The 21,464-nt window shown below is 40.4% G+C and overlaps 2 protein-coding genes and 1 non-coding gene across 3 annotated transcripts; all 3 read right to left on the bottom strand.

Moving 5' to 3' along the window:
• Positions 1 to 27: 27 nt before the first annotated feature.
• Positions 28 to 18,695, bottom strand: LOC116297039 (WD repeat-containing protein 81). The gene is made up of 17 exons (XM_089040872.1): positions 18,490 to 18,695; positions 17,448 to 17,638; positions 16,790 to 16,970; positions 13,881 to 15,674; positions 13,120 to 13,301; positions 10,845 to 12,759; positions 9,876 to 10,308; positions 9,252 to 9,681; positions 8,310 to 8,383; positions 7,957 to 8,025; positions 7,309 to 7,532; positions 6,693 to 6,823; positions 4,716 to 4,780; positions 3,686 to 3,825; positions 3,034 to 3,130; positions 2,804 to 2,910; positions 28 to 2,114 (listed from the first exon to the last, which is right to left on the bottom strand). Exons 1-17 carry the CDS (start codon positions 18,604 to 18,606, stop codon positions 1,986 to 1,988), a joined length of 6,279 nt encoding a protein of 2,092 aa, XP_088896998.1. The 5' UTR covers positions 18,607 to 18,695; the 3' UTR covers positions 28 to 1,985.
• Positions 10,443 to 10,570, bottom strand: LOC116297071 (small Cajal body-specific RNA 8). Its single transcript, XR_004197191.1, has one exon.
• Positions 18,696 to 18,834: 139 nt separating the features above from the next.
• On the bottom strand, positions 18,835 to 20,951 carry LOC116297024 (optic atrophy 3 protein homolog). The gene is made up of 2 exons (XM_089040699.1): positions 20,800 to 20,951; positions 18,835 to 20,031 (listed from the first exon to the last, which is right to left on the bottom strand). The coding sequence occupies exons 1-2, from the start codon at positions 20,939 to 20,941 to the stop codon at positions 19,664 to 19,666; spliced, it is 510 nt and encodes a 169-aa protein (XP_088896825.1). The 5' UTR covers positions 20,942 to 20,951; the 3' UTR covers positions 18,835 to 19,663.
• Between the last annotated feature and the right edge of the window lie 513 nt (positions 20,952 to 21,464).

The following is a 21,464-nucleotide window of genomic DNA, read 5'->3' as shown; positions in this document are numbered from 1 at the left end:
GTCATAAAAACGAAGACAAAGGCGAAATTCGGACAAAGTTACAAGTTTACTTTCAGCAGATAATTTTCACAGCCGATCGCAGTTGATCTTAGTTTACATGGGTTATTATTGTAACTTTAAGTAAAAATAATAAAATCGGTTCGTATAATCCTCGTAGCAGTTAAACAGAATGCAATGTTTGTCCGAATCTTTAAGCTATTTTTAGAATCAGTGCGCTGCGCTATTACCGGAACAAACTGGCAGATCAATTATTCGGGCTTTTTTAAGTCAAATACTTTATTATTGTCTCAACAATAGAAAAAGCGTGAAATTTTACTTTTTGTTTGATATCATTACTCTATTTTGCTTTGTTTCAGCATCTACTTCCAATTTCTCCTGAAAAAGCTTTTTTTTATTTGCCAAACAACTTTTTGTAGATAATTTTTCAATTTCTATATACATTATATACCAATTTCTCAGTTTATTTCGAAAAACATTACCGTAAAAATAATTTCATGCCTTTGAGATATTTACAATCGTTTTAGATATGGATTTCAATCAACTATAAAATGGAAGCTGATTGCATGCGTCTGCATGTCTGACAATGATGCCATGATGGACAGACGTGAAGAAAGATAGGGAAACCTATAAAGTGCAGTATATTTGGGATTTTATTGGTTGAAGGCCTTGGAGTGAGATAGGGAAACCTATAAAGTGCAGCATGTTTGGGATTTGATTGGTTGAAAGTTTTGAGAGATAGGGAAACCTATAAAGTGCAGCATGTTTGGGTTTGATTGGTTGAAATTCTTGAAGTGAGAAGGGAAACCTATAAAGTGCAGTATGTTTGGGATTTGATTGGTTGAAAGTCGTGAAGTGAGATAGGGAAACCTAAAAAGTGCAGTATGTTTGGGATTTGATTGGTTGAAAGTCTTGGAGTGAGATAGGGAAACCTATAAAGTGCAGCATGTTAGTCATGAAGTGAGATAGGGAAACCTATAAAGTGCAGTATGTTTGGGATTTGATTGGTTGAAAGTCGTGAAGTGAGATAGGAAAACCTATAAAGTGCAGCATGTTTGAGATTCTTTCTAGATAACCATCGATCTCTGATTGACACGAAATTTTTTCAAAAGTCTTCCAGTAAAAATTACATTTCCAGTCTTCATCCGATCCTTGTTGTTTTGCCGCGAAACAACCGATGTTTAAAAAAGGCGGTTTTTATATAATTTTTTTGTAAGTAGTCTTGTTTTACAAACAAGAGACAAAAATTGGTTATTCTATTAAAATCTTTCAGAATCATCATCATCATCATCATCATCATCATCAACAACAACAACAACAGCAAATCAAACCCTCCTAATTGAAAAAATAATGATAAAGTATAAAATGTAAAATATCAAAAAAATCATAATACCAAGCATTTCAAAAATATACAATAAATCTATTCCAAAGATATCTTTAAGATATTATTTTTCTATTGATTTTGAATTGTTAAAGATAATCACTTCCGCCATCTATTTCTGTCAGTTTTCAGCTGTTTCGGCTTCGCTTTAATCTTTAGCTGATTGTTTACTAGATAAAAAAGTCTCTTAAATGAATGCAGTTTAACAAAGAAATAACCTTTACTGAAGGTTAATAGTTTAAAGCTTGTCCAAAGGAGAAAAAATAGTTTGTTCATAGGTATCAAGGAACGATGTCTAAATCATTGCCATCTTGGAAAACCACCCACAGCGAAACACAACAACCAGAATGTTTCGTGGTTGAGGTTCCTGTGGAATTATATTTGTAGCCATACCCTTCCCGGCAAATGTCTATGTAGATATTTCTAACAAAATAAAGTGCATACCATATATTCGTGAAAACTAACAAAATTGTACAAAATAGTGCAAAGTTTTGTAGGTCTACGGTGTACTGAGATCTACTGAACTTACTAATTTGTGCAAATTTGTGCAATTTCTTAAAACGTTTTTCACGAATAAATGGTATGCAATCGATACTACTACATATCTTTATGCACACAGAGTAATATTGCCTGTATCGCTTCCTAGCAACAACAGCTGGTTGAGTTGGAGATAACCAAGTGACGTCACATTCCCACGCAATACCTCAGATGACAGCTTGTAGCCGATGTACGATCCCTATCAACCAATCAAATTAGCGTTAGGCATATGTTAAGAGACGTGCGGAGAAACTCGCTATAGGGGACGGTTACTTGAAGCTACCTTTGATTCAGATGTCAAATTTGTACTACGTTGAGAATAATTGAGTTAAATATTCACCTTATCGCAGTCTTCTTGGAACATGAAATGGCCAGACCGCCAGGAATTTTGCTTGCGGCAATAAGCGATATGTTAACCCTATATATTAACTTGTTGGCCTTATATATTGCTCTATATACGTATGATGAGGTCTTTTATTTTGGTCTATTGCTATTTGATTATCAGCCGGAAATTATCGGGCAATCCAAAAGTAATAAAACCTAACAGTTAACATTGCAACCTGAATTTTTATAAACATCACTTTCACCTATTGAAAGGCGCGCACAGATAAGCATTCATAAACAGAGTTAAATGTATTTTTGGTACGCGTGTCTAGGGTGTCAACTTACTTGCAGAGGTGGTGCGTACTAGATAACCTTACCTCTCATATAGATTGGGTTCCGTAAGATGACAATCGTTTTGACCTTATCTTATAAGACCTCCAAGGTGCAGAATGAGAGCCCATATATTCATCAACCGGTCAAAACGAATTTCATTTCCGGTTCCCGTCAAATTTTCATTTCCAGTTCCGGTGTAGTAAGAAGAAAAGATATAAAGTACCAACTAACCTCTGTAGGCTCATCTTTTGTTATGTGAACGCCTATACGATTAGCTATGCTTGATGATAATATGTAGTCTTTCTGGACGATGAGGAGGTGAAGCGGTTCTGTGTGACCTACAGAAAAATCAGGGGGGAAGAGATTGGGAGATTTTTAATAACATCTGATCTGAAGCACTTTTTATTATTTAATGCCCCAACAGCTATAAATAGCTTTCATATGAATGTATTTCACTAAACCTTTGATATTCTTTAGCCTCAGTCCGTCATCCTTCCAGAGAGATAGTCCTTGGTCCATTGATGAAGTTAGAAGTGAGTTGTTAGAAAACGCACGTACCTGGGAACCAATCACGGCACTTAAATTAGTGCACATGCGCATTAACGTGTAGGAGATATATACTCAATCTCGTACCCAGAGCATTTGCTTACTGCGCATGCTCGCTATGGGACATGAAGTAAACAACAACCCCCTTATCTTGGATGCGAGGCTTACTGGCGAAATGGAGAAATGACACAAATCTCATGAAGAAAAAGAAGGATTTTTGTTTTGGCCGCGGAAAAGCGTCTCATCAGGCTAAGGCCTTTTTTCTGTGGGGAAGAAATCAACTTTGTACAAAATTGATATAAAACAGACCACAGACTTGAGAAAAATGGCAACAAATTAGAGTATCTTGTTGCGCATTGTCGTGTCCTTAGTTGGTGATTACCGTTCATATTACCACTTCTTTGATTGTGCAAGGTGTATTATAGATACAGACTCACTTGGACTCCATTACTAGTATGGGAGAGAGATTACCGTTCATATTATCACTAGTGTATTATAGATACAGATTCACTTGGACTACATCACTAGTATGGGAGAGGGATTACCGTTCATATTAAACAGACTCACTTGGACTACATCACTGGTATGTGCTCGTCTTTGACTGCGTAGTAACCCACCACGTACATCAAGTACGGATACCAGCCCCGATGTGAATCCCAAAGCTACCCATCGACCATCGGGAGAACAGCAAATATCTCGCACTAAACCTACAACCATAGAAAGAAAATCAGTTATAGTGATGTTAGAATAACATGATATAGGTAAGGCAGCTTTTAGTACCTGGTACCGGGTATCGTTACCCTGTAAAATCATGGCAAGGCACTTTGGCCCCTACCAAATTAGGACCTCAGGACCAAACTAGGACTCTGGACCAGGCATTTTGGCCCTTCCCCTATTAGGACTTCAGGACCAAATTAGGTCCTCAGGACCAAACTAAAACTCTGGACCAAGCACTTTGGCCCCTACCAAATTAGAACCTCAGGTCCAAATTAGGTCCTCAGGACCAAACTAAGACTCTGGACCAAGCACTTTGGCCCCTTCCAAATTAGAACCTCAGGTCCAAATTAGGTCCTCAGACCAAACTAAAACTCTGGACCAAGCACTTTGGCCCCTTCCAAATTAGAACCTCAGGTCCAAATTAGGTCCTCGAGACCAAATTAGAACATGAAGGATTCGCAAGCTATTGGTATAGGGTACGAATGACGTCTTGGAGGGGAACTCAAATATTTGATATTTTTTCGTAGGAGGGGGGGGGGGGGGGGGGGGGGGAGGGGGCCAAGGAAGGTCGAGATCCTTTGGTAAGTGGTCGAAAAGACATGATTCCCTTCTCTGCAATAAGTAATTTCGACAAGTTCTTCTGGGCCCATAAAAACAAAACGCGAATGTGAAACTTATGATGCACGTGACACATTCAAACCGCACTGTGAATGGATGAATTGGCTTTGGTAAATTTTTGATTGTTTAATCGGGAAATCGATTCGAGACAAAGCTCACAAAAACATCGCTTTCTAAAATATAAATTGTATTTTCAGTTTCTTATGGAGATAAAATTAGTTATTATCTCTTAATCTTCCTAGTTAATTCTGTGCCCTCTCACCTGGCGCGCTGCTCGTCGTTGTTTTCCATTCTTGAACGAAACGCGACTGGCGGACATCAATAAATCTAAGATAAAAAAATTAGTTTAGCAATTTGTCAGCACGTATCTAAGAATAACGCACTAATTGAATTTTGTATCAAGGTTTCTGGTTCTGGAAGATACTTTATTCATGACCTCAATATGATTTATCGGATTTTGCACAGACAGTTGCGTAGTTAGCTTTAGGGGGCCCACGCGCGTTTTTTGGCGCGAAAGTCAGTTTCTGCGAAATCCACAGTTTAAGCCATGGAGAAAGGGCGCGCTTTTCTGTTACCCCGACATTGAACAACATAAATTGTTCACGGCGATTTTGACTTTTCCTTTCGCAAATGATAACTAAATTAGAAACTTAGAAAAGAAAGAACAAAATGAGCAACTACATTCAAAACGGTTGCTTTTGTTTATGTTTTAAGAAATAACCTTTTCTATTGCCATGAATACAAAATGGCATTAACGTCCCTAGGTTACCGTGAAACACTGTGTACGTGCGTATTTGATTGTTTTTCATTTGCAGTTTTTTGGTATATCGAAAACAAATAAATCGCCTGGATACGGTGCAATATCGTCAAATCTTCTCTCGGTATAGTTTTGCAATAGTGTTGCATGGCCAAATTTGTCTCATTATTTCAACAAATTTCTGATACTTTGCCCCCTGAGTCCACTGGAACGAAAGAAAACTTGCAAGTGTTTGCTGTTCGGGTCTTCTTACACGTTTCAAACAAACGGTTCATGGATGACTAACACGTTATAATCACATAATACAGTACACTCACATTTGGTGTTTGTCTTTTTTTTAATTTCCTTCAATTGATCGTCAACTAAGTGTTCTCAAAAAGCTACGGAATTATCTCTTTCAAACAAACAAAATCGAATGTACTTTAGTAACCGCAACAATAAAAGAGAGGGATTAAAAAACAAGCGATTAAAAACTACGGCAAGACGGAAGAATACAGGATGTTACTGATAGTAAAAAAAGACTGTACTGAGCTTTGGTCTTATTATCTAGCTTAAGTGGAGCTCTATTAAAACTATAGAAGATAATAGCTTAGATAATCACAAGTTAAGAGGTTGTTCCTCTATGTCGTTAAGTGATTGTTCATTTTTTTCGCCAGACTATCTTGGTCATTCATATCACGGTCAAACTGCGCTTGCGCGAACTTTGATCAAGTCTCCAATCGTCCCTTTTTTGATGAAATAATAAATAGGAAAATAGCTAGTATTTTTCGGTATAAAAGCTGTTAAACAGTACCAACTTGCGAATAAACCAAATAGTTATACTGCACAAAGTAAAATAATTTATCTTATCATATGACCCGTATCTGCCCGGGCGCGCGCTCTTAGAAAAACCTTCGGGAAAATGGCGTGAGCAGGGCCGTCCGGATTCTCGAACCTGCGACCGTATTTTCTTTATTTTCTTTCATTATATTTCTTTTCGTGAGGGTCATATGATAAATTAATATGATATATGCGCTCGGTCCGTACGGCATCACCTCGAGCCAAAGATTTTCCCGTACGGCCCTCCCACTCAGTCAATAAGTACATATCATTCCTATTCTTTTCCAAAAGAAAATAGGAAGTGTTTATCTTCCTATGCTTACGAGTTCTTGATAATTTCTGCTTGAAAAAAATTCATAAGATCACAGCAAGGAGTAAACAAATTGTTGATGTTACAGTAAAAAAAAAAAAAAAAAAAAGATCTTGACACGAGTTCATTTTATTCCCATTTTTAATCGATTTTTTTGCATCTTTGAAGTCAATGAAATTTGAGCCCAACGCCTACGCAGAGGGTTATTAATGGTGTGTCGGATAGACACACCATTTATATAAAACATGCACTGGGTACAACAGATAACAATTTAAAGAAGGAAAATTCAAGCACGTTTCAAGTTTTTCCGCTTTAAGTCGTCGCTCTTGTATTTTAATGTCGTTTTTTCGTACCTTGCAGTGGCTTCTGACGTAGCGACAACAACAGACTGACTGGGTGCTGGCATGGCTGCCATGGCAACCAAAGAACTGTTCTTGTTGGGTTCCAGAATGGTTATGGTGCTACCATTTACAGGATCCCAGACCTAAAACCGAGAGAGAGAGAGTGAACGAGATTGATGACATTGGACCCTTACATAACAGAAAGACCTGGGCCCAGTTGCATATGGCTCTCATATACGTGTAGCTTTATGCAACCAGACCCAGGAGGGAGAGCAAGGGTTTTTGGATGATATGTATCATCTCGAATGGAGCAAAATAACAGCCAAATGGGTGGTTATAACATGAGAGCTTCTTCCTTAACCCCTGTGCTACCCTGCCCCACCCTACCCGATCCTACCTTACCCTACACTACTTGTCCTGCTTTAGCTTACTCTACACTACCCCACCTGTCCTGTGTCACCCTACCCTACCCTGCTATGCTCTGCCCCACCCTACACTACCCTACCCTATCCTGCCTTACCCTACACTACACTACCCTGCCTGTCCTGCCTTACCCTACCCTACCCTGTCCTGCACTCCTTGCGACAACATTGGTATGTGGATAGAGGTGATCTGGATAAACACTTACATGGACAGAGCCATCACAGGAGACTGCTTGACGCACAGATTCTATCATATCTACAGTAAACACTCCACGCGAATGGCGTTGGTAAGTCCAAGAACTGGCCGACTGCGCTGTCCCATCGCCATGGTTACTCAGAGACCATAGTTTGACGGTCTTATCTTTACTAGCAGAAAGAAAAAAGTGCTCGCTGTCTTGGACGTAGATCGAACGAACTGGACCACTATGCCCTGAATAAAAATAAATCATAGGGTCCACTCTGGTTTTTGATTGGCAGAGCGCAATTTATTGAGGGTCCTGGATGGGGTCCTAATCCCATTTCCCAGCCCTCATTTTGACCAAATCCCATAGTCCCAGCCTATGTTTTGCTCAAATCTTAAACTTTCGGACTAATTAGTCCATCCTCATGGAATAATGAGAGCATGTTTTTGTTTGTTCGTGAATCTCATACCGAGTGCATAAAATCCCATTTTCCCAGCCCCAGAAAGCGAATCCCAGGTCACATTTCATCCCTTCAGGTCCCTCTTTATTCAATACATAAAACAAGTAGGGTTTTGGCCGCCTTTTTACACCTTGACACCACTACGCTAGAATCCTCTACGAATTCTAATTTCTTGATGGTCGTTAGACTGTAGTTATAGTTTTCTTAGTCACCTGTAAACGTTTGAAGCTTAGTCTGTCGTAAGTCGAATGACAATCTGCGCTGGCCTCTCTCGTTCGACACTAAAAAAAACAATCGGATAAACACTTTATGGACAAACATTCGGAAGCGCATTAATTAAGCACGTCGTGTTCGTCGGCTCGTTTGCTTGATATTTGCCTCCATCTGGTGCTCTTAAGTTCGTAGCAAAATCACGTGTCTTTTAAGAAAGTACATTTATAGCATGTGCTGTTGCTCCGCTTGTGTGCGTGGTATTTGCTTAGAGTTGTAAGTATACGAACCGGTGTTTGCGCAGCTTGTTTTCATCAACACAGACAAGTGTACGCATCAGGTTTCTTTAACTTACCAAGCTGGTGTTCCCAGTGTTCTAGCCAGCTTCCTCGTAGATATTGATCTGATGCAGACATCACTTCTGGCTTCCTGATAGTCAATGGTAAGAGACACGTATATCAGTGACTGATTCCAGTAAAATAATAGACAAGAAATACCAAGTAGTTCTACTTGTGGCTAGTGGGAGGAGGACTGGTGAGAATGCTCATGTTTCACCATGTGGGATGTGACAATTCTCTTTTTCCCATATTCCAGTAACATAATATACACTTCCTCGCGCATCATGGAAAATGGGGCTAAATTCCAATTCAATCTCTCAATTAGCTGTGTCCTGACTTAGATCAACCCAGACGTTGTTTCACGTTTCGATCTGTGAGTTAGTCCTGCCCTGACTTAGATCAGCCCAGAGGTTGTTTCAGGGTTCTATCTGTGAGTTAGTCGTGCCCTGACTTAGATCAGCCCAGAGGTTGTTTCAGGGTTCTATCTGTGAGTTAGTCGTGCCCTGACATAGATCAGCCCAGAGGTTGTTTCAGGGTTCTATCTGTGAGTTAGTCGTGCCCCGACTTAGATCAGCCCAGAGGTTGTTTCAGGGTTCTATCTGTGAGTTAGCCATGCCCTGACTTAGATCAGCCCAGAGATTGTTTCAGGGTTCAATCTGTGAGTTAGCCGTGCCCTGACTTTGATCAGCCCAGAGATTGTTTCAGGGTTCTATCTGTGAGTTAGCCATGTCCAGACTCAGATCAGCCCAGAGGTTATTTCAGGGTTCAATCTGTGAGTTAGCCATGTCCTGACTTAGATGATCAGCCCAGAGGTTGTTTCAGGGTTGGATCTGTGAGTTAGCCATGCCCTGACTTAGATCAGCCCAGAGGTTGTTTCAGGGTAACGATAAAACCTGTTCTTTTTTAATTGAAGAACGAGCCAGCCCTTAATAAAGATAACCACTCTAATATATACCTACCCTATATCTTGGTTTTTACGTTTTTCACCTCGTCGCGCGCTTAACCAAGATGGCGTCCTTAGCCTTGATCCCTTTTTGATATTTAATAATTTGTCTTCACCTTCGTGTGTTTCTCTCGTTTCCTCCACGAGTGTTCTCTCCACCTCTGCGTCACAATCGTCTTTAAGCTTTTGACCGTTATTAACGTCATCGTGGTCACATGACTCGACGTCATCCGTTCTTGGGTGGGATAGCTGTGGATCGTGTTGGCAGCAGAGATTCCAAATAAGGTCATGGTTGTAAAGAGATGCTTCCATGAACTTGCTTCCCATGATGCCACACAAGGGAACGAAGGCGTGGTGTGCCATGGCTGCAGAAAATGTTTGACAAAGCTCTTCGTACATGGATGTCTTGTAGAACGCTTCCACTTGCTCTGGTTTTGTGATGTCGCCTCCTAATGGAATTAATGTGAGATGGAATGGATGGATGAATGGATGGGATGGGTAAATGGATAAATAGAAATAAATGGATAGGACAAATGTATGTATGGGATGGACAGATATGACGAAAGGACGGATGAGATAAGATGAATGCATGAACTGCGCAAACTACCAACCAGAAATGCATAATAATAAACTTATTCACCTTGTGTCTCAGGTATCTGTGGCACAGGAGAATCTGTAAGAGAAACCGAACTTGACACCACAATAAAGGAAGACCTTCCCAACTTATATTCCTTCTTCTTCAGGTGAACCAACTCGAAACAAGAGAAAAACTGCTGCAGAGGAGCTATCATGAGTTCTCTTGCAAGCTCACGCTCGAGCTTTAGGCTCAACACGGTTAAAAGGTCAACGTAGTTATGACAAAGCGCTGCCCTTGCGTCCCCTCCCCCAGGAAACTTGGTATTCCAAGAAGACAGGATCCGAAGAACTGGCTGAAACAGAGACTTGAATAACGTCTCGAAGTTATCGACGAAGGTTTCTTTGGACATATAAGGGATGCAGTATTTGAGGAGAGCAAAGGTAGCTGCTAGAGAGGCTTCACCGCGTGCGCTGAACTTGGTGTGGATAGCTTTGATCTGAAATAAAAGATAATGCGTTAACTCAATCGGCGGTTATGGTGTTCCTATTCTAATCTTAGATCAACCCAGACGTTGTTTCAGGGTATCAACAAATTGAAAGGTGTCATCTCTTTTCCACAAAGAAAAAGATCACTTGTTCGCCCCGTATCTGTCAGTGTAGTGATTGCTGAGGATACACTGTCATCAGAGGGCGGTTTCTTTAGGGGTTACAGTGAGGGTTCAGCCAAATCTTAATCTGTACCCTGTATACAAAACCCCATTCATTTGATTTGATACTAACGAAAATAAAGTTCTATTATTGTCGCTAAACAATGAGTCTAGTGCGGGAATTGAACCCGAGCCCAACGGGTTAATGACCAAGATTTGACCACGGCGTCATAAGTTTCTATGCCTTTGAATACATTTTAAAGATAATTTAAACCACAGATTTAATAACATAGAAAGAAAAAAATTTTTACAACCACCATGTCGGCATATGGCAAATACTGATGCAGAACAACCACCAAGTCCCATCAAAAACCATTAATACTTACTATTTTTTCGGCATATGGCAAGTACTGATGCAGAACAAACGCCTCTCCATACAACGCACAAAAGTTTCCTAGACAATACAGCACCCATTTGGCCTTACGATCCTCATCCTCAAACTCATACTCTTCTACACCGACCACATCGATGTAGCACTGAGGTAACATGGTTAGGAGTTGATTGGCAAAGTACTTGGAAGTCAGGATGGGCCCCAAGCGAGGTGCCAGCCACATGACACTCTCTGCAGCGATCCCTGATACATAAGACGTGCTGAGGTCTTCCTTGGGTGGCTCGTATTCTTTATTATCTTGTTTGGTATCTTGGTAGAAGACATCGGCCGAAGGACGTTTGGGTTCTGAGTCTTCTTCACTTTCTTTGAGGAGGTTTCCTGATGATTCATCGTCTGCTTCATCGCCGGAGTGATTGTCATCACCACCACCATCATCATCATCATCACCGTCGTCGCCATCATCATCTCCCCTCCTTTCTTCTTCTTCATTTGCTTCTCCCTTTATCAAACTATCTTCCTTCGAGCCATTTTCATCAACATCTTCAGTGACATCCGCCATTAAATTTCCTTTTCTTTCACGAGCTATTTCCTCATGACCTACATCATCTTTATCTTCAGTTCCTTCAAAATTACTTTCTTCAGTTGTCTCCTTATTGCTATCTTCTTCCCCCTTGCCGTCTTCTTTCTGGGTAGTTGGTTGTTCTCCTGGTAAAGTTGAAAAATTCTCTTGGTATTGTAATAGTTTTTCAGCTTCTTCCATCTGTTCATGTTTGTTAGCACCATCTTCCTCATCATTTCCACTAGAAACAGGGTTAAATTCATCTTCTCTAGACTTTTCAGTTTCAAGCTCCAGAGTCTCATCATGGCCCACTTCATCCGGTTGTCCATCCTTGTTCTCGTCATCATCGACAAATATACCTTTGTCCTTTTCTTCTTCTTGTAACGCATCTTCCTTGTCTTCTTGGGGCGATAAGACTGGCTCATGGAAACGTTCTTGTTCTTCATAAGGCTCATCTATTCTTGGAATATAATCATCTTCATCCTGATCACTGAATGGCGCGTTCCCAACATCTTCATCATCATCGTCGCTCGGGTATGACGGCTGCTTCTTCATCAGCTTCTGATCCTTTAACTTCTCACTTTCACTCTCTCCACCATCAACAGTGATCCCATCATTGCTGTTGACAGAGTTGCTATCGGGTGAGCGCTTCGTCTTCTGTAACATTAACTCAAACGCGACCGCATCGACGACGAAGCTTGCGAAATGAATCAAAAAGGTTTCAAGTCCGAAGCGCACGATAATCTGAGACAAAAACGACTGCGCAGCAAGGTGTTCATAGTTGTGCAGCATCTTAGAGTCGTAGAGCTCGATTAATGGCTTCAGGAAAGTCTTAACGGTAACCTTGGGGCCAATAGCTTGAGCAAGGAGATCAAAGAGGTGCGTAAAAGCGTAAAGGCGTGTATCCTGATTCAAAAACAAAGGCTCTAGATGATACAACAGTAAGTGAATCCCTTCGTCATCTAACTCGGGCAGTAATGAAGGAATCAGCTCCGTTGCTATGTCAACCTGAAGGGTCGAGTATTCGGACTTGTTACTGAAACAGTGTTCGAGTCCCTCGAGGGATATCCTCGGGAAGGGATGTCCGAGGGATCTCTCTAGGTTCTGCGGGTTTTCGTAGCGAAGTTTGAGGCGAGCTCTGGTGAACTTGACGAGGAAGGAATGTAAGTCTCTGAAGTATGAAGGAAATGGGAATAGTCCTGTCTGAGGATGGAGTAAAAGTCCAGTGGAAAGAGATGGAAGGGAATCTTTTTCATTTTCCCATTTTCTGTAATCTGTCGATCCCTCGTGGATGCTGCTATCTTCTGATGAATGTAACTTCAGCATTCTAAGGACCCCACTCCTCACAAATCTATAATAAAAATAAATGTCAATGATCATTGATATATTGTATATTATATATTGCGATGGATGGATGGATGGATGGATGGATGGATGTATGGATGGATGTATGGATGGATGTATGGATGTATGGATGGATGGATGGATGGGTGGGTAGGTGGGTGGGTGGGTGGGTGGATGGATGGATGGGTGGGTAGGTGGGTGGGTGGGTGGATGGGTGGATGGATGGATGGATGGATGGATGGATGGATGGATGGATGGATGGATGGATGGATGGATGGATGGGATGGATGGATTGAAGCATGGGTTGAAGATGGATGGATTGAAACCCGACGTTTCTCATGACAACAGCAAGACCATATGCACAAACCTTGGTAAGATCTTTGGATTCGAAGAACACAAATGCTTTATTGCCTCAGCCCTTTGCTCTCGTGTTAACCCAGCCGAGACCAGTCGCACCTTCTCGGGTAGAACCATCTCTACTATCAGACATCCGAGCCATTCAATATCAGTCTGAATCAGCTTGTCAAACACAGAGTCATCTATTACAACCTGTGTCAAACACAATAATATTATAACAGTTACTACTCTTCCCAGTAGACCGAGGTCAAAATCCAGTCAAGTTTTAATCACGTGGTGTAAAAAACTTGTCCTCGTGGTACAACATTAGCATCACGTGGTCGATTTGAAATGTACTTACGGATAACATAACAGACGCTACGAAGGCCATTAAAAAATCACAACTACCTTGGTCTACTGGGAAGAGTAGTATCATTCACAAAAGACCTCTGTTTGCTCATTTCAATCAGACCATATGTTATTGTCGAGCATACCTTAAGATTATTTGTTTGAGCTGTGTAATACATCTGACTGTGTGTATTCATGTGTAGTCTCATGTGTGACAATCATAAATGACAGGAGGTCTGAAACATTACGCCAAAGCTAAAGAGGTTTATGACGGGCGGAATAGTACCATTTGCCGTAGTGACAAAGTTGTTTTGGTGGGCTTCAATCAAAGGGGTTTCCTTGACATTCTATAGGACCATTAAACGTTGTGTTGTCTGATGTCATGGAAACACTTGACTAAAACTGAAACTGAAACTAATTGAAGTCATTAATTTGTTCCCTTACCTCTGGCCTTTCGATACTTTGTTGTCGCTCCTTAGCAACAGGGAATTGCCGCTTAAACTTATGGATGGACTCATAAGTGTCTAGCAGCTGTAAAGGAGTACAATCTTCTGGAAGGTAGATTTTTTCTGTCTCAAGCAGCTTAAAATTCTCATCGACTACTTCTTTTCCTCCGATCAGTAAGCTGAAGTTCATGGACGATGAGCTGCTCTGAAGGGGGTCAGCAGTAGAAATGGGCTCTACGGCATGCTGACCATGTGACCCTGCATCATGGGAACTATCCTCAATGCTATCTAGAGACATCAGGGAATCGTTCAAATTTGATCTTAAGTAAGAGGTCATATTCATCTGTCCAATGCTTGAAGGCTCCCCTTGTTCATTGGTAATATGAACTAAAGGGGCGTGGCAGCTCGTAGCTAGTTTAACAATGTCCGATGTCTTGGCCTGTGAAGGGTGTGGCTTGCTGAAGAGCTGCACCACACCATAGTTATTAACAATCTGATGTTTATTTACTAAATGAAGGCATACATTCTTGGCTTTGACTGCTGCCTTTCCACTCAACTTGTAGCCAAATGTCAGATCAATCCATTGATGCAGATGGCCTGATACCTCTTCACTCTCCAGCACACTTCGATGCCACCTGATGAAGTCCTCAGCTGTAGGTGTCCAGGAAGGTAATGCCAGGTCAGGCAAGTCATCATGTATGGATTTAAAAATGGTAGGATCTGAATAGAACTGAGGGATACATTCGTCAGGTGTCCAGGTATAAAGCCGCTGCATTGATGATGGGTATTCATTGGGTACCCAGTTAGACCTCAAATGTTCACATAAAACTGACACAGGCGTGCGGCGGGCAAGATAAGCATGATAAGTAATATCTGAAAGAACATCTGACACATGATGAGCGACTGCTGACACACCTGTGTCATGAGTATCAAATAAAGCCTGTTTATAAGTCATATCAAGCTGGTTATCTCCTTTATTGAGTCGAAACTTGGTCTTTGTCAGATCTCTAAATCCACCATTCTTATCTGTGAAGTCTGTTACCCATGGAAACAAAGGGTGGTAGTTGGGGTCGCCTTGACGACGACCTGCAAAGTAGTTCAGAGCCATTAGATAGTCATAATTAGAAATCTCATCTCGCACCCACATGTCAACTAGTGTTAATAAATCATGCTCTGGTTTCTTTAAATCAGAGACAGGAAGCAATCTCTCTTCATTTACAGATTCTTTAAGCTCTGTATTTTTGTCTTGTGCTGTTGAACTAATAGATTTGGAATCATCAAAGTTAATATTTGTGTACGATGCAGAGGAGAAATCTCCAGACAGTTGTTCTTGGTTTTGAAAGACAAGAATATCTTTGAACAAAGGTGTGGTCAAATACAAAAAGAGTCCCTTGTCCAACCTGATACTGTCAAGACTAAGTTTCCCAAAAGTGACATTATTCTTGTGGTACCAATTCAATGCATTTAGTACTTGATAAATGATGTACATGAGGCGGATGGTTGAGTGAGACACCACTGCAGGGCTGAACATTGAAACATCTTGCAGTCCATGTTGAAAGAAAGGTTCGACGAAGAAGAAAGCATCATTATTTTCAAGTACACACACTAGTGGTATGACATTAGATTGCTCTGTCTCTGGCTCATTCATACTGGATGTGTAATCTTCAGTTGAGTTAAGCTCATTGTTGCTGTCGTTATCGGGAAGAACAGAACTATGTTTTGTGTCTTCTTTTCTTCCTAAAGAGATGACTGACAGACCAAAAACGTCTTTCACAATTTTCTTGACAATCTCCTGCAAAATGAAGAAAGAAAAGTTATTGACCCACAAGAATGTTTTTCCAAAAACAAAAAACAAAAAAACAACAAAAAAAAAAGGAAAAATATGAAATTGTTTCTGAAAATTAGACATGAAAGCTGAATGGTGCTTACTTTACCACTGTCAGTATTTATCAGGGTACTGACAGAACCAAGGGTGGTGTAACAGTATTATACTTGCCTGTAACCTCTGGGTTCTTTGGTTTGATTCCTGGACTCAGCATCACATGTGAGTAGGGTTTATTAGGCCTCCCTTTTGTTTTTCATCCCTATGCCAATACCCTATGCAAAACCTAACATGCTAAATTCAAATTTTATCTGTGAGTTAGCCATGCCCTGACTTAGATCAGCCCAGAGGTTGTTTCAGGGACCTTCAATCTGTGGGTTAGCCATGCCCTGACTTAGATCAGTCCAGAGGTTCTTTCAGGGTTCAATCTGTGAGTTAGCCATGCCCTGACATAGATCAGCCCAGAGGTTCTTTCAGGGTTCAATCTGTGAGTTAGCCGTGCCCTGACATAGATCAGCCCAGAGGTTAATTGTTTCAGGGTTCTATCTGTGAGTTAGCCGTGCCCTGACATAGATCAGCCCAGAGGTTGTTTCAGGGTTCGATCTGTGAGTTAGCCGTGCCCTGACTTAGATCAGCCCAGAGGTTGTTTCAGCGTTCAATCTGTGAGTTAGCCATGCCCTGACTTATTAGATCAGCCCAGAGGTTGTTTCAGGGTTCTATCTGTGAGTTAGCCATGCCCTGACTTTGATCAGCCCAGAGGTTGTTTCAGGGTTCGATCTGTGAGTTAGCCATGCCCTGACTTAGATCAGCCCAGAGGTTGTTTCAGCGTTCAATCTGTGAGTTAGCCATGCCCTGACTTAGATCAGCCCAGAGGTTGTTTCAGGGTTCAATCTGTGAGTTAGCCACGCCCTGACTTACATGTAGATCAGCCCAGAGGTTCTTTCAGGGTTCAATCTGTGAGTTAGCCGTGCCCTGACTTATTAGATCAGCCCAGAGGTTGTTTCAGTGTACTGATAAAATTTGAAGGCAATATCAGTTCCCAATTCTCATAAAAGTTTGATAATAATATAAAAGACAACCTTTACCTTTCCATCCAGTGCTTCCTGTCTAGATTTGGGAAGATATGCCATTGCCAATGAATACTTTTCCACTGCTTCATTCCAGTTGTGTCTGAATGCCTCCTGATTAACAGCATTCATAAGCTCTGCTACTGTCAACCCCATTGTGAACTCAGAACTGCATTGTCGACTTCTTGTTCTGATTAATCTATGATGATAGTGAGATAGCAGTAAATATTACTCTGATTGTAGCTAAATTCAAGTAAAATCTATTAAAATGAAAACTTCTCATCTCCCACACTTATGTGTCATCCACAACAAAATCAGAGGAATAGAAAGGAACCACTGAGGATGTAAATAAAATCTGGCAATGACCATCCTTATTGGTGTCTATACTTATACTAGCCACCTTTCGTAATTGAAGTGTGTTAGAGAGAGTATATATATGATGTAGAAATTAACAGCACTATATAAATCATATAGCATAATAAAGAAATATGAGTCTCACTTTTCTAACAAGGACCACAGAGGGGAAGGGGCTTTGCTTATATCCACAAAAATTTCCAATCTTGACCCCCCTACTTTTACAATTTTGCATAGTTGTCTCTAATATTTTCCAATCTAATGTACCTCAATGTTCAGGGTTTGGGAGAACAGTAAATGTTTTAATGCTCATACAACATACCTTTCAGAACTTCCAACTACAATGGGTTTTTGTAACATCTTGATGCATACCCTAGCCCATGGAGGGTATGGACCAATATGCGAGGGTTGTAACATTAGCTGCCTCTCATACTCCGATGATGGATGGATGTATTTACAACGGAGAATATCACCTGGGTTATTGATGATATCTTTGAGCCATGATTCATGGACCTTAAGAACAGACAAAAGAAATCTATCTAATAGTGTATTTATAATTCATGGAGTGGAGTGGGGCAGTATAGGGATTCTGAGGTGGTGGGGGTGACCAAATAAAGGGGGGCACTTTATATTTATATTCATTCATGTTCTACAGTACAATCTATTTTTTTCCTCAATAAGACGTTTGCATGATGGTGTCACTGACCTCTACTACCAGACTCCCTTGCACACTTTCTTTTTTTCAGTTAATTAACACAAATTGTCTTATTATTAGCTAGTGGGTTCCCTGTGTGCCATGACATTTTTGTGAGCGAGAAAACTATAAATTAAAAGGTAAAGTACCTACATTTAACGTCGGTTGTTCCTTCAGTTGAAATTCAACTGCTATCAATGGAAGCCGACAGTGCGCACTTTATCCCCCCCCCCCCCCCCCTCTATCAGCGTTCTGTTTTAAGAGTATTCAAAGCTGAAGCTACATGGATTAAAGAGGACTCGAAACCAACTGAGCTACGCCTGCTCCTAAATTTATTAGAATTTTCAAATTTTCCACTATAGAGGATAGAATGTCTCAAATGAGTTCTTCTACTGCTTAAGGAATGAAATAATGCGAAAGAATTGCTCCATGACGGAAGTTTGTCATCAATAATTCTCTGCATGCACGTTGAGCTGAGAGAATAATAGTGAATCTTTGCCAAAAATGATGAAAAGGTAAATTATCTTAATAATAATCTTTGCCAGCAAATTTCAACCCTCGCGAAGATAATATAATACTAGTTTATTTAATTATCGATAGTTTTTGGCCTTTTTAGCATAAAGAAGGTTTATTATTTGATAACTTAGATAGGTAGTCGAGGTAAACTTACCAAACATGAGACAGTAGCTCCTCTATCAGAAACACAAGGCCGTATGTGAGAAACATGGATTTCTAAGCCCTTTTCAACTAAAGCAGCCATTTCGTTAGCTGTTTGGCTAGTTCCCATTGAGATTTTGGACCTCAGTGAGGATTTCTCGTGCAGAATTCTTTCTTTTTTTTAAACCTTTGCATGTCAACAAGAGCACTTTCGAGTGTGGTTCCAAGCTCCTTGAAAACGTATTCCACAGGGATCCCATGCATTGTAAGCAAAACCGCAAAATCTAAAAATAACTACTCGCGTTTCTGTCCATCTGTCTTCTCATACAGAACTGTTAAACTACGCTTCGCGTATCCACGAGTTAAAAATGATATGATACTCTACTCTTGGGAATGACACATGGTTTGAAATGGGAAAACATTGAACCTACCTTTAAGCTAAAAGGGCTCAATTTAAGGGGTCTTTTTCTGTCCCTTTTTCTCCCACTATTTCTTTTTGTTCTTTCTTTCCTTTATTCTATTATTTATTTTTTGGCTCCATTACAAATTTCCTATGAGGGAGGATGGGAAGAAGTCTCCCTAGCAGCCTTTTCAGTCTCGAGACTAGGACAGCTGTGAGGGAGACTAGATGGGAAGGTGAAAATCAGTAAACTTGTACATTTATTTCTGGAGTCCCCAATTCAGGGTAGAAAGTTTTAGGGCATGTATTGCATATATATCAACATCTTTGTCTGATTTTCTTTGCTCTTCCTGAAAATGCAGCTATTTGGACTTACTTTCATCCTTTTCAAGTTTTAGGGCCCTTCCTATCTTGAATATTGATGGATTTGATAAAATGTTTTTCACAATATTCAGAATTTAAAAAATGTATCAATCAAAATATGAATAAAAATGTATCAATAAAACAAAGGATGAAAGAAATATCCACTATTATATTATATCTTTATTGCAATATAATACTAGTTATTGTGAAATATGGTTCAGTCACTTTAAAAATATCCAGGTCAACTCTATCTCATTGTGAGGATAAGATCAAAGCATCTCACATGCAGAACAGGAAAAAATCTCATCAAATGGGGAAAAAATTTCTTACTCCAATATATTGTCATAGATTTTGTAGAACGATGATTATTTAAACCTACTTTTATAATTAAAAATGCCTTCAAAATATATACATCCCCTAAACATTATGTTTTCAAAGCCTTTGTATCTTCACTTTTTCCAGGTTTATCACTACTACCTCGAAGACCCTGTACCATTCTATTTAGTTCTCTTATTTCTGCTGCTTGTGTTTCTATTAGGAGTCCAATTTCACTCATTTTATCCTCAAGTTCTGCCAAATGTCTGTTTTGTTCATCTTCTTTTCTCTCGTCTTTCTTTATGCCTCGTCGATACTCAAAAAGTAAGGTCCCCACACCAACAGCAAATAAAAATCCTTCACCAAGCAACTCTGCGGCAAGATTGACAGCTACTTCTTCATTTAGTGGTTTTATCTTACTGGGACCAATGTGACCCATAAGTCGCATTTTGACTGTCGTCTCTAACCAATGAAAACCTGAGAAAATTATTGATATATATAACACCTCATGGGATAATTGTTTGTCATGTTAAATGAGAACAGTGAATTAGGTGTGTGACCTTTGGGATCAATTCCATGCCTCGGTATGCCTGGTATGTGAGTATGGGTATAGCCTCCTCTGCAGGAGTCTCTTTGCTCTTTTCTCACATTTCTCTCTTTTCCTATAAGAAGTGTCTTAGGAAATAAAATGAAAAAGAAATACAAAAATACTCCAACGATGCAGTGTGTGAATATTTCCACTTGCCTAAGTCTTTCTCGTTTTCACCACAGGAAACCCATCCCTCTCAAATTGCAGCAAAAACAAGAGCGATCAGCCTGCAGTGGATGCTAGTGTGGGTACATGCATAGATGGATAGGGGGGGGGGGGGGGTGCGGAGAGGGGGTAAAAGGGGTGGGATGCCCTTTGCAAAGGGCTTCAGGCTCTTCTTACGTCCTCATACTCATATGCTGTAGTACAGAAGTTCAATATGGAAAATGTATAAAGAAATCAAATTTCCAAAATGATTGAAACAGCAACCACAGCGGACGCGTCTATGTTTAATACTTGATCATAATTAAGTTTGACACAAAGATCAATGTTGGTCAAAATATTAATAAAAAATTACAGGAAAAGACTGTTGGAGGGAAAGGAAGATGGATTATCAAGCCATATAATTAATTCGATCATAATGCTAATATTGTAAACATAACTCAGTGTTCACAAGTTACAGACATATGGCAAAATCTCTTTCATTCTTTGCTCACCTTGACCAGGGATTACACAGACGTATGTCCTAAAAACGGGACTTTGCTTAGCACCAGATTTAATTGCATTTGCAATAGGTTTAGACAGTTGTTTAGCAGCTAAACTCATCAACTTAAACAATGGGAATGCACCGGCCACCATCTTGGATCGAACTCGTATTCCAAGCTTCCTCTTTCGACTCCAACAAAGGAAGCCCATAAGTATTAGGCTGGACAGGAGGTGAGTGCGTGGAGGGAGGGGTGGGTCTCGAAATGTCAGTATCTTATCAATGTCAGTATTCAACACAGCAACGCAGTCCGGCCAACTAGTAAGGCTAGTAATTATTAATTGCGGAAGTAATGCTGAGTTTACAGTAAGAGGGGATGCTGATAAAGAAAGGGGATCGTGACTAATGGGGACCTGATGAAAAATGGATAAATTAGAGGATAAGCAATCAAGGAAGTGCGAGCTGGAGGACAAAGTAACTGGGAACGGCGCTTTTTCTAAACCTATCCCTCAAGAAAGTCATCTTATGACTTGGGGGGGGGGGGGGGGGGGGGGGGGGGGAGGGGAGGGGAGCAGGGAGTACCAATGCTTTACTTCGAAACAGACGTCAAGCATCAAGAAAGGAACTGTTGACATGGCGTACCCCGTAAGTTTCATTTAAGTCGCATTTAACCTATGT

Source organism: Actinia tenebrosa, unplaced genomic scaffold (assembly GCF_029948245.1).
Source record: "Actinia tenebrosa isolate PJP-AT-01 unplaced genomic scaffold, QUT_ActTen_1.0 PGA_scaffold8__29_contigs__length_14323225, whole genome shotgun sequence".
Classification (NCBI taxonomy): Eukaryota; Metazoa; Cnidaria; class Anthozoa; order Actiniaria; family Actiniidae; genus Actinia; species Actinia tenebrosa.
The sequence above is the reverse complement of the archived record's forward strand: the minus strand, read 5'-3'. Positions and strand labels throughout refer to the sequence as shown.

Bases quoted from the DNA above. Each gene is read 5' to 3' on its own strand.
- LOC116297039 (XM_089040872.1), bottom strand. From the start codon at position 18,606: ATGGGAACTAGCCAAACAGCTAACGAAATGGCTGCTTTAGTTGAAAAG. The intron at 8,026-8,309 runs GTAAGTTAAAGA...TGTTTTTTTTAG, and splicing joins ACACTGGGAACACCAGCTTG to TGTCGAACGAGAGAGGCCAG. The intron at 2,115-2,803 runs GTTAGTTGGTAC...ATTGGTTGATAG, and splicing joins CAAAAGATGAGCCTACAGAG to GGATCGTACATCGGCTACAA.
- LOC116297024 (XM_089040699.1), bottom strand. From the start codon at position 20,941: ATGGTGGCCGGTGCATTCCCATTGTTTAAGTTGATGAGTTTAGCTGCT. The intron at 20,032-20,799 runs GTGAGCAAAGAA...TAATTTTCTCAG, and splicing joins CTGTGTAATCCCTGGTCAAG to GTTTTCATTGGTTAGAGACG.